This window comes from Blennius ocellaris, assembly GCF_963422515.1.
Source record: "Blennius ocellaris genome assembly, chromosome: 11".
Classification (NCBI taxonomy): domain Eukaryota; kingdom Metazoa; phylum Chordata; class Actinopteri; order Blenniiformes; family Blenniidae; genus Blennius; species Blennius ocellaris.
The window spans coordinates 28,351,765-28,363,389 of NC_137660.1; the positions used below are offsets into that span (position 1 = coordinate 28,351,765).

The 11,625-nt window shown below is 58.4% G+C and overlaps 1 protein-coding gene across 3 annotated transcripts in view; it reads right to left on the bottom strand.

Annotated features, from left to right (window-relative positions):
• The window catches only part of LOC308136611 (receptor-type tyrosine-protein phosphatase beta-like), an 18,157-nt gene extending 7,375 nt beyond the window's left edge, over positions 1-10,782 (bottom strand). For all 3 annotated transcript variants that reach the window (XM_080505032.1, XM_080505031.1, XM_080505033.1), the window contains exons 1-19: positions 10,712-10,782; positions 8,157-10,075; positions 7,464-7,821; positions 6,715-6,978; positions 6,319-6,582; positions 5,949-6,218; positions 5,610-5,876; positions 5,269-5,529; positions 4,612-4,875; positions 4,259-4,522; positions 3,916-4,179; positions 3,559-3,822; positions 3,111-3,380; positions 2,726-2,989; positions 1,450-1,716; positions 1,036-1,326; positions 676-954; positions 124-270; positions 1-50 (exon numbers count right to left, since the gene is read on the bottom strand). The exon at positions 1-50 is cut by the window's left edge and continues 224 nt beyond it. In XM_080505032.1, coding sequence (XP_080361158.1) covers positions 1-50; positions 124-270; positions 676-954; positions 1,036-1,326; positions 1,450-1,716; positions 2,726-2,989; positions 3,111-3,380; positions 3,559-3,822; positions 3,916-4,179; positions 4,259-4,522; positions 4,612-4,875; positions 5,269-5,529; positions 5,610-5,876; positions 5,949-6,218; positions 6,319-6,582; positions 6,715-6,978; positions 7,464-7,821; positions 8,157-10,075; positions 10,712-10,751 — 6,267 coding nt within the window. In that variant the 5' untranslated portion in view covers positions 10,752-10,782. The remainder of the gene's footprint in view (positions 51-123; positions 271-675; positions 955-1,035; positions 1,327-1,449; positions 1,717-2,725; positions 2,990-3,110; positions 3,381-3,558; positions 3,823-3,915; positions 4,180-4,258; positions 4,523-4,611; positions 4,876-5,268; positions 5,530-5,609; positions 5,877-5,948; positions 6,219-6,318; positions 6,583-6,714; positions 6,979-7,463; positions 7,822-8,156; positions 10,076-10,711) is intronic.
• Between the last annotated feature and the right edge of the window lie 843 nt (positions 10,783-11,625).

Sequence of the window (11,625 nt, forward strand, 5' to 3'; positions counted from 1 at the left end):
ATGGTAGGAGGGCAGTGGGTGGTGCTGGTCTGGCTGCACCTCGTTCACATCTGCACAGACAGTGGACCGTTATGGGGGTCTGGACCTGGGGGGGGGGGGTCCTGGTGCTTGGCCCTGGCTCACCTGCAGACTCCGTCACCACCACGGTGAAGAACCGCACCGCCCCGTTCACGTCGCTGAACCAGCTGCAGTTAAAGCTGAAGGTGATGGAGGAGCGGGACACCTCCACCCGCTCCCCCACCCGGGTACTGAGGCCTGGCAAAGGGGGACCTGGGGGTACACGGCAGGACCAGAATCAGTCAACCTCCATCTGTCCTCACAGTCTGATGATCTGACCTCCACCCATCTGTGTCTGATAATATGACCTCCACCTATCTCAGTCTGGTAATCTGACCTCCACCCATCTCTTTCTGATCATATGACCTCCACCATCTGTATGACCACATGAGCTCCACCAATCTCAGTCTGATATGACCTCCACCCATCTCAGGCTGATATAACCTCCACCTGTCTCTATGACCACATGACCTCCACCTATCCCAATGGAATCACATGATCTCCACCCATCTCAGTCTGATATGACCTTCACCCATCCCAGTGTGACCCTGTGACCTCCACCCATCTCAGTCTGATATGACCTCCACCCATCCCAGTGTGACCTCCACCCCTGCTCACGGTCGATCATGGTGACCACGCCGTCCTGCACCTCGTCGCTGGTCATCCGGTCTGAGATGACCTTCACAGAGACGGTGTAGTGTTTGTGGGGCTCCAGCTGCGTGATGACGTAGCTGGTGGAGTCCCGGGCGGTGCGCCTGGAGTAGACCAGAGTCCCCGAATCCTGGTGGAGGCACTCGATGGTGAAGGAGTCGTAGTCGGCCTCCGGGGGCGCCCAGGAGCAGGAGATGGAGGTGGAGCTCTGGGGGCGGCAGTGGAGGCTGACGACTCGCTCCGGCTCTGCCGACAGGAAGGCGGAGGCACGTTAAACACGCCTCGACACGTCAGAGCAGGCCCCGGACGGACGGTGCTGCCACCTACTGGTGCGGATGCCGCCGTGTACCACCGTGCTGAAGGTGGGGGCGGCCCCGGGCTCCGTGGCCCCGCTGACGGTGCGCAGGCTGAAGGTGTAGCGGCGCCCGGGGAACATCCCCCTCAGGATGCGGCTGCCCGCCGTGCGGCTGTGGTACGGGTTGACCACGGACAGCGGGTCCTCCGGAGACCACCGCAGCTCGAAGTCGTCGTAGTCCGAGTCCACCGGGCCGCTCCAGGAAACCTCCAGCGACGTGTTGGTCACCCCGCGGAACAGGAGGGGGGTCGGCGGTCGGGGGGCTGGGGGTGGAGGTGGATGGGTTAGAGGTAGTTGTGTAGAGTTCTAGTTTGGTGGAGGTGCGGTTGTGTACAGTTGTAGGTGTAGCTCTGTGTGTCTGGTGGTGCCGCGGCGGAGCGCCTCACCGGTGCGCCCCCTGGTGCTCGCCCGGTTCCTCTGCTCTCCGCTCAGGCTCAGGACCTCGGCGGTGTACAGGCGTCCGGGGACGAGGCCTGAGAAGGTGAACTCTGTGGCGTCGAAGCCCAGATGCTGCTCCGCCTCCGCCGAGCCATCTGATTGGAGGAGGGACAGCAGGTAGCCACTCCCCTCACCTCCACCCCCATCCCACCGCACCCACAGAGCGTCACAGCTGCTCCCACTCTCAGCCCTGAGGGACACCACGGCAGCTGGCACTGAGAAGCACAACAGGAAGTCATTACCTAATATGGTCTGGGACAGGAAGTCATTACCTAACATGGTCTAGGACAGGAAGTCATTACCTAACATGGTCTAGGACAGGAAGTCATTGCCTAACTTGGTCTAGGACAAGAAGTCATTGCCTAACTTGGTCTAGGACAGGAAGTCATTACCTAACATGGTCTAGGACAGGAAGTCATTACCTAATATGGTCTAGGACAGGAAGTCATTGCCTAACTTGGTCTAGGACAGGAAGTCATTGCCTAACTTGGTCTAGGACAGGAAGTCATTGCCTAACATGGTCTAGGACAGGAAGTCATTACCTAACATGGTCTAGGACAGGAAGTCATTGCCTAACTTGGTCTAGGACAGGAAGTCATTACCTAACATGGTCTAGGACAGGAAGTCATTACCTAACATGGTCTAGGACAGGAAGTCATTACCTAACTTGGTCTAGGACAGGAAGTCATTGCCTAACTTGGTCTAGGACAGGAAGTCATTGCCTAACTTGGTCTAGGACAGGAAGTCATTGCCTAACTTGGTCTAGGACAGGAAGTCATTGCCTAACTTGGTCTAGGACAGGAAGTCATTACCTAACATGGTCTAGGACACAAAGTCATTACCTAACATGGTCTGGGACAGGAAGTCATTACCTAACATGGTCTAGGACAGGAAGTCATTACCCAACATGGTCTGGGACAGGAAGTCATTGCCTAACATGGTCTAGGACAGGAAGTCATTGCCTAACATGGTCTAGGACAGGAAGTCATTACCCAACATGGTCTAGGACAGGAAGTCATTACCCAACATGGTCTAGGACAGGAAGTCATTACCTAACATGGTCGAGGACAGGAAGTCATTATCTAACATGGTCTAGGACAGGAAGTCATTGCCTCACATGGTCTAGGACAGGAAGTCATTAGTTACCACGGTCTCGAGAACTGACACCATGGATTCATGAGCCAGCAGACAACAGTCCCTGACCAGGACTCAACAGGGACTCACCGGTTCTCGCCCACATGGAGGTCTGGTTGGTGAGGTCTCCGCTGTGGATCAGGACCACTACCCTGTAGGGGGCGCCGGCTCTCAGACCCTGGTAGGACACCTGCTGGATACTGGACTGGACACGGCGCCGCTCCTGCAGCGTCTCATCGGCTCGGTACAGGAAGATCTCATACAGGGTGAAGTCTCCGACCGGGGGGGTCCAGTGGAACGTCAGGCTGGAGGTGGTGTTTCCTCCAACCGACAGGTCGGTGACGACGGCAGGACCTGCACCACCACGTTAGCAGAGAGAGTCAAACCCGCGGGTGGAGTCGACTGACAGGAACTGGACCAGATTAAACGAGATTCGTGTAAATTCGACAAAACCATCCGTCACGTTTCCACTCACGTGTTCGAGTGTCTGCGCTGACCGCCGGACTCTGGACCCCCCCGCTGCTGGTCTGGACCAAGACCCGGTATCTCCTCCCTGGGGTCAGTCCGTCAAATCGATGAAACTTGAGTCCGACGGGCTGCGAGGTGTTCGTGACCAGGCCACCGCGCTCGTCCTGCACTTGCAGGAAGTAGCGGTCGGCCACGCCCACTGCTTCCTGCCAGCTGACCTGCAGGCTGCAGGTGGAGAGCAGCGAGTCCACCTGTAGACCAGTCACCGCCGCGGGGACTGAGGACACAGAGCCCAGGAACTTCAAGTCAAACGCAAAGGTGAGGAGGCCGCGGCGACAAAGAGGAACCAGAAGCCAGAAGAACCAGGAACGAAAGACACAAGGAACCAAAGAAACCAAGAGGGGCCTGAGGAACCGCGAACCAGAGAATCCAGAAACCAGGGTGCAGTTGCGTACCTGTGCGCGTGGCAGTGGTCTGGTTGCTCCTCAGCTCGCCACTCTCCGTCGTCACCGTCACCTCGTACCTCTGCCCCGGCTGCAGGGAGCCGAACGTCACCTGGCTCTGCTGCTTTTGGACGACGCGGACGCTCAGTGGACGGCCCTGCTGGAACAGGTACACCGAGTAGCCGTCCACGTCGCCCCCGCCGGGAGTCCAGCTGACCGCCAGGCCGCCACCCTCCCCTTCGGTGCTCACACGCAGGTTCCTCACCCTGCTGGGGACTGAGGGCAGGAGATGGTACAGGGGGGTGGGGGGTTTGAGAAGGTGCAGGAGGAAGTGCAAGAGGAGGTGCAGGTGGTGCTCGGCTAACCCACCGGTGCGTGCCTGGGTGTGCGCCGCCCTCTGGTGGGGTCCGCTGTAGGTGGTCACCAGGACCTGGTAGAGCCGTCCGGGCGTCAGGGCCACGAGGAGGCACTGGTCCTCGCTGCCGCCCAGCGTGACGGGAGGGAACACCTTGAGGTCGCTGAACAGCAGCTGCACCTCGTAGTGATCCACGTCGCCCGGCGCCGCCGCCCACGTCACCCGGAGCTGCTCCGAGCCCGCCGCCACCGCCGCCAGGGAGCGCACCGCCGCCGGGACTGGCGGCGGAGAACAGAGGGTGTGGGGTCAGTGTGAGGGGATGGGTCGGAGGTCACGTGGGGCGGGATGGACACTCACGGGTGCGGCCGTGGGTGGAGGCGCTGGTCTGGTAGCTTCCGCTGCAGCTGGCGACCAGCACGGTGTAGAGCCGGCCGGGGATCAGACCGCTGAACCAGCACTGGGTGTTTGCCGTGGCCACGGTGCGGTTGTGCAGCAGCAGGTTGTTGTGTTTGATGAACACTTGGTAAACGTCCACGTCTCCGGCCGCCGGCCGCCAGTACACCTTCAGGTAGCCGTCCTGAGCGGCGTGGGTCGCCGTGAGACTCTGCACCGCCGCCGGCTCTGCGGGGATCAAGCACAGAGCCTCACAGTGTGTGTGAGTGTGTGTGTGTGTGTGTGTGTGTGTGTGAAAGAGGGAGAGAGAGACTCACGTGTCCTCTCCTGGACGGAGGTGTGGTTCGAGTACGGTCCGCTGCAGCTGCTGACGGAGACGGTGTACAGGCGTCCGGACACCAGGGACTTGAACACGCAGCCGGGGTTAGACTTGGACACCACCACCGAGTGCAGCGTGCGGTCCTGCTCGCTCAGCGCCACCAGGTAACGGTCCACCTCGCCCACCGGGGGGCGCCAGGACACCGTCAGGAAGTCGCTACGCCCATTGTTGCTCACCCTCACGTCGGCCACCGCAGCTGGAACTGGAGGGTGGTCAGGGTTACGTGTGTGTGTGTGTGTGTGTGTGTGTGTGTGTGTGTGTGCGTCAGCAGGAATATTTGTGGTATTTTCAGGAAACTGAGACAAACAGAAGCTGAAGGTTTGTTGACTTCCTGTTCATTGTTCTTTGAGAGGAAACGTCCTTTAGGACAGTGAACACCTCTACTCTCTCTCGCTCTCTCTCTCTCTCTCTCTCTCTCTCTCTCTCTCTCTCTCTCTCTCTCTCTCTCTCTCTCTCTCGCTCTCTCTCTTACAGTTTGTGCAGTGTTCTTTACAGTACACGTCTCTCTGCTTTACTGGTTCATCAGGGTTATCTGGAGTCCTGGGCGGAGTCATAAGTGGGACCATGGAGATATGGGCGTAGCAGCGGGGCTCACCGGTGCGTCCGTCCTCCACCGTCTGCCTGGAGACGAGCGCGGCCCTGACGGTGGTCACCACCACCCGGTACGGGGCCCCGGGCCTGAGGGCGGAGAAGCTCACGCTGTCCGTCGCCACGCTCTGGTTCTTGATGACGCTGCTCTCGGTGACCAGCAGGACCTGGTACCAGTCCAGGTCCCCCGGCGCCGGGTCCCACTGGGCCAGCAGGCTGTCGGTGGTTCCCTGGTTCGACACCCGCAGCCGCGTGACGGCGGCCGGCGCTGAGGGGCACAGAGAGAGAGAGATGGACTGCGTCAGGAAAGGTCCAAAAGGTCACACCTCCTCGCGAGACACTCCGTACTGGTCCAGGTCGCCGCCGAGGTCGAGCTGCTCTGGTTGCCGCTCCTGGTCGTCACGGTGACGGCGTAGCGGCGTCCCGGCGTGAGGCCGGCGAAGGTGCAGTCTGCGGGCGCGTCGCTGCCGAGGGTCCGTCGAGCCGGGGGTACGTCGTGCTCCACATCCCGGAGGAGGACCGTCAACCCGTCCCACTGGCCTTCGGGACGAGTCCACCGCACCCTGATGGACGACTCGTCGGCCTGCAGGGGGCGCAGCAGCACGGCGGCAGGCGCTGCCGGTACAGACGCAGCTAAGGTTTAAGGGTGTCGTACCACGGAGGAGCCGGCCGATCGGGGGAACTTACGTATGCGCCCGCCGCGGCTGGCCGTGCTCGCCAGCGCGCCGCTGTGAGCCGTGACCTCCACGCCGTACGGCCGCCCCGGCGCCAGGCCGAGGCCGGCGACGGAGAAGCGGCGTTGCGTCTCCGGCCGGCCGGCGCTCTCGTTGGCCAGGACGCGTGAGGCGTTCCTCAGCACCACGCTGTAGCGCTCCCAGTCGCCCGCGGGGGGCGCCCAGCGCACCCGCAGCGTATCGCCGTCGGCCGTCGTGGCGAGGGCGGACGGCGGCGCCGGGACTACAGCGGGACACATCAGAACCAGTCAGAAACACGCAGCTCAACAAGTCTGGACCAGACCAGACTCCCCGGCAGGACCCCCCCCCCCCAGGTGCCTCACCTGTCCTCCCCCAGGTGTCGGTCTCTGCACTGCGGCCCCCCGCCCAGCTCCTCACTGTCAGCCGGTAGCGCCGCCCCGGTGTCAGACCCTCGAACTGCACCTGGGTGATATTAGCGGAGACCCCACGCTCCTGAGGGGTGGAGTCCGGAGCCCACAGGGTCAACTGGTAAACCTCCACCCCCCCAGTGGGGGGGGTCCAGGAGGCTCGGAGACTCTTTGAGCTGCCGCCACTGAGCAGGACCAACTCTGACACCGGTCTCGGGACTGAGGAAGAGGAGAGGGAGGAAGAGCGGGTAGTTACGGTTCACCCAGAGTCCCAACCTGGGAGTGGGATGGGGGCGAAGGTGGGGGTGAAGGTGGGGGGGGCCGTTTCAGAAAACATCCCATAATGTCTACCTGTGACGAGCTGCGCGGAGGCCGAGCTCCTCAGGCCGACGGCCTCCGTTACCACGGCGACGGCGTAGCGCGTCCCCGGCTGCAGGCCGTCCAGCCGCAGGGAGGAGGCGGAGGCGTTGACGGAGACGTTCCTCAGCGGGACTCCGCCCTGATCCCTCAGCACCACCCACAGGTTCTCCACCCGCCCTGCCCCCAGCTGCCACCGCAGGGAGGCGCCGTCGCTGGACGGGGACTCTGCCCGCAGGCCGGCCACTGCTGACGGAGCTGAAAGGAGAAATGGGAGCTCCACCTTAACCGTACCGACTGACACCAACCAGCAAGTGGAGTCGCACCTGTACCTTCTGGTCCTACCTGTACCTTCTGGTCCTTCCTGTACCTTCTGGTCCTACGTGTACCTTCTGGTCCTACCTGTACCTTCTGGTCCTACCTGTACCTGCTGGTCCTTCCTGTACCTTCTGGTCCAACCTGTACCTTCTGGTCCTACCTGTACCCATTGGTCCATCCTGTACCTTCTGGTCCTTCCTGTACCTTCTGGTCCCACGTGTACCTTCTGGTTCTATCTGTACCTGCTGGTCCTACCTGTACCTTTTGGTCCTACCTTTACCTGCTGGTCCTACGTGTATCCACTGGTCCTTCCTGTACCTTCTGGTCCTACGTATACCTTCTGGTCCTACCTGTACCTTCTGGTCCTTCCTGTACCTTCTGGTCCTACCTGTACCTTCTGGTCCTACCTGTACCCGCAGACTCACCTGTCTTCACTGAGACCCTGGTCCCCCGCTGGTCCCTCTTGAAGACCACTGTGACCCAGTACCGAGTTCCAGGCGTGAGTCCACTGAGTTCACACACTGACCCCCCGGAGGCCTGTCCCTGCTGCCGGCACCGGGTCCGTACAGGATCAACTGCCCCGGACTCTGTTACCCCAGACTCTCCTGCCCCGGAGTCTGCAGGCGTGGCCAGTAGGGTGAAGTCACAGGCGTTGCTACTGGAGGTGACACTGACCAGCACGGATTCTGGACTGGAGCTGATCTCTGTCAGGTTGGTGGAGCAGGGGGGGCTGGGGGGGCTGGGGGGGCTGGGGGGGCGGGGCAACCGGGTGGAGGTGTGCACCTGGAACAGGAGACAGTCAGTGAGCAGAGAGTACCACGTTCAAATCCCAGCACATAGTGAGTCAGTCGGGAGTCATCATCCATCATCATCCATCATCCATCCATCATCATCCATCATCATCCATCCATCATCCATCCATCATCCACCCATCATCATCCATCATCATCCATCCATCATCCATCACCATCCATCCACCATCATCCACCCATCATCATCCACCCATCATCCATCCATCATCCATCCACCATCATCCATCACCATCCATCCATCCATCCATCATCCATCACCATCCATCCATCCATCATCCATCCATCATCATCCATTCAGGTACTCACAGGTGAAGTGATGGTCTGAGGTGGAGGTGTGGTCTGAGGAGGTGTGGTTAGAGGTGGAGATGTGGTCAAAGGAGTCATAACGGTGCTGGACATGGCTGCAGGTGTAGCTATGGTGGTGGATGCAGGAGGTGTCGATAAACCAGTTGTAGTTGTCGCGGTTCGGGTGTAGACGGTGGTTGAAGGTGTGGTTGAAGGTGTGGTTGAAGGTGCGGTATTGACGGGCGGGGCGGTGTCTGCAGACGCCACCTCGGTGGGTGGAGTCGGTGCTGACGCCGCTTTGGTCGAGAGACCCACTGACGCTTGGGGCTGGAGTGTGGAGGCCGGAGCTGTGGGTGGAGGCAGGGAGGGGGTAGAGGGTGGAGCTTGAGTTGTGGCCACCGTAGAGGGTGGATGGGTGGAGGTGCGATCCCGTGAGAAAGCAAATGAACCGCCTGAAGATGACGATTCAGAGATCTCAGGCGTGGTAGTGTGCTCCATCCTTACTCCTCCTCCACCTCCTCCACCTCTTCGGTTCAGCTGAGAGGAAACCTCAGTGGAGGTCAGCATTGCTTCACCTGCTTCAGTTGATGACATAAACACCAACTCTGTATGTGCTCCACCTCCTCCACCTGACGAACTCTCCTGTGATTCGTGGGTGGCGCTCCACTGTGATTGGTAGGTGGAGCTCTCTGGTGATTGGTGTATGGAGCTCTCTTGAAAGTGGTGGGTGGAGCTCCCATGCGGTTGGTTGGTGGCGCTCCCCTGTGGTTGGTAGGTGGAGCCCCCCTGAAGTTGGTGGGTGGAGCTCCCCTGTGGTTGGTGGGTGGAGCCCCCCTTTGGTTTGTGGTGGGAGCTCTCTTGTGGTTGGTAGGTGGAGCTCTCTTGTGGTTGGTGGGTGGAGCTTCCCTGTTGTATGTGGGTGGAGCTCTCTTGTGGTTGGTGGGTGGAGCTCTCTTGTGGTTGGTAGGGGGAGCTCCTCTCTGCTTGGTGGGTGGAGTTCCCCTGTAGTTGGTAGGTGGAGCTCCCCTCTGGTTGGTGGGTGGAGCCCCCCTGTTCTATGTGGATGGAGCTCTCTTGTGGTTGGTAGGTGGAGCTCCCCCCTGGTTGGTGGGTGGAGCTCCCCTGTTGTATGTGGGTGAAGCGCTCTTGTGGTTGGTAGGGGGAGCTCCCCTCTGCTTGGTGGGTGGAGTTCCCCTGTGTTTGGTAGGTGAAGCTCCCCCCTGGTTGGTGGGTGGAGCTCCCCTGTTGTATGTGGGTGGAGCTCCCCTGCTGTATGTGGGTGAAGCGCTCTTGTGGTTGGTAGGGGGAGCTCCCCTCTGCTTGGTGGGTGGAGTTCCCCTGTGGTTGATAGGTGGAGCTCCCCTCTGGTTGATGGGTGGTGCTCCCCTCTGGTTGGTGGGTGGAGCCCCCCTGTCGTATGTGGGTGGAGTTCTCTTGTGGTTGGTAGGGGGAGCTCCTCTCTGCTTGGTGGGTGGAGTTCCCTTGTGGTTGGTAGGTGGAGCTCCCCTCTGGTCGATGGGTGGAGCCCCTCTGTTGTATGTGGGTGGAGCCCTCTTGTGGTTGGTAGGTGGAGCTACCCTCTGGTTGGTGGGTGGAGCCCCTCTGTTGTATGTGGGTGGAGCTCCCCTCTGGTTGGTGGGTGGAGCCCCTCTGTTGTATGTGGGTGGAGCTCCCCTCTGGTTGGTGGGTGGAGCCCCTCTGTTGTATGTGGGTGGAGCCCTCTTGTGGTTGGTAGGTGGAGCTACCCTGGGGCTGATGGGTGGAGCCCTCTAGTGGTTGGTAGGTGGAGGCCCCCTGTGTCTGGTGGGTGGAGGCCCCCTGTGGCTGGTGGGTGGAGGTGGTAGAAGCCAGCAGTTGCGTTCTGTTTTGGTTTGAAGAGTCGAAGACGAGAAACGAGTTTGTTTCTGAAGAAGAAAAAACGACTGACGAGGACGAAGGAACTGAAAGTAGGAAAACACACACACACACACACACACACACACACACACACACACACACACACACACACACACACACACACACACACACACACACACACACACACACACATTTTGCATTAACATCCAGATTATAGAGCATCTTCCTCCTCTAACACCAGATTATAGAGCATCTTCCTCCTCTAACATCAGATTATAGAGCATCTTCCTCCTCTAACACCAGATTATAGAGCATCTTCCTCCTCTAACACCAGATTACAGAGCATCTTCCTCCTCTAACATCATATTATAGAGCATATTCCTCCTCCAACACCAGATTATAGAGCATCTTCCTCCTCTAACACCAGATTACAGAGCATCTTCCTCCTCTAACATCATATTATAGAGCATCTTCCTCATCCAACACCAGATTATAGAGCATCTTCCTCCTCTAACACCAGATTATAGAGCATCTTCCTCCTCTAACACCAGATTAAAGAGCATCTTCCTCCCCCCTGACTAATGGAGCGTTATCTGCCTACTGAGTTAATCTGCCACAGCACTGATACAATAATCCACCAGTTTAATAACAGCACCTCCTCCTCCTCCTCCTCCTCCTCCTCCTCCTCCTCCTCCTCCTCCTCTTCCAGACAGACTCACCTGTACAGGTGTAGAGCAGCAGCAGCAGAAGCAGGTCCATGCTGCCGCCTGGTCGTCCAGCAGCACACTGAGCCGCCGCGCCGCCGACAGGAAGTGCGTGTGTGCTGGAGGAAGAAGGAGGCTCGCTTCCTTCCATTGTGTGCTGTGGAGGTCTGAGGAGCAGGAGAGGAGGCGGAAATACCAAAGGACATCCACACAGGAGGAGGAGGTGCATGAGGAGCAGCTCAGGGTCTCAAACCAACAGGAGGAGGAGGTGCAGGAGGAGGAGGCGCAGGAGGAGAAGCTCCCACATGTTTTTAGAAAGTCACAGACCAAATCACGCTTTAATTCTCGAAAATGTCTTTATTGACGTTCTTCAATAAATTTGCAATGAAAATAATGCTCAAATAGTAAACAACAACAACAACAACGACGACAACAACGACAGTAACAGAAGGTTTCATTCACACAGTCATTTACGGCCTCAGTAGTTGTAGTTTACAACCTCAGTAGTTGTAGTTTCCAGCTTCACGAGTTGTAGTTTACAGCCTCAGTAGTTGTAGTTAACAGCTTCAGTAGTTGTAGTTTACAGCTTCACTAGTTGTAGTTTACAGCCTCAGTAGTTGTAGTTTACAGCTTCACTAGTTGTAGTTAACAGCTTCAGTAGTTGTAGTTTACAGCTTCACTAGTTGTAATTTACAGCCTCAGTAGTTGTAGTTTACAGCTTCACTAGTTGTAGTTTACAGCCTCAGTAGTTGTAGTTTACAGCCTCAGTAGTTCTAGTTTACAGCTTCACGAATTGTAATTTACAGCCTCAGCAGTTGTAGTTAACAGCTTCAGTAGTTGTAGTTTACAGCTTCACGAGTTGTAGTTTACAGCTTCACGAGTTGTAGTTTACAGCCTCAGTAGTTGTAGCTTACAGCTTCACGAGTTGT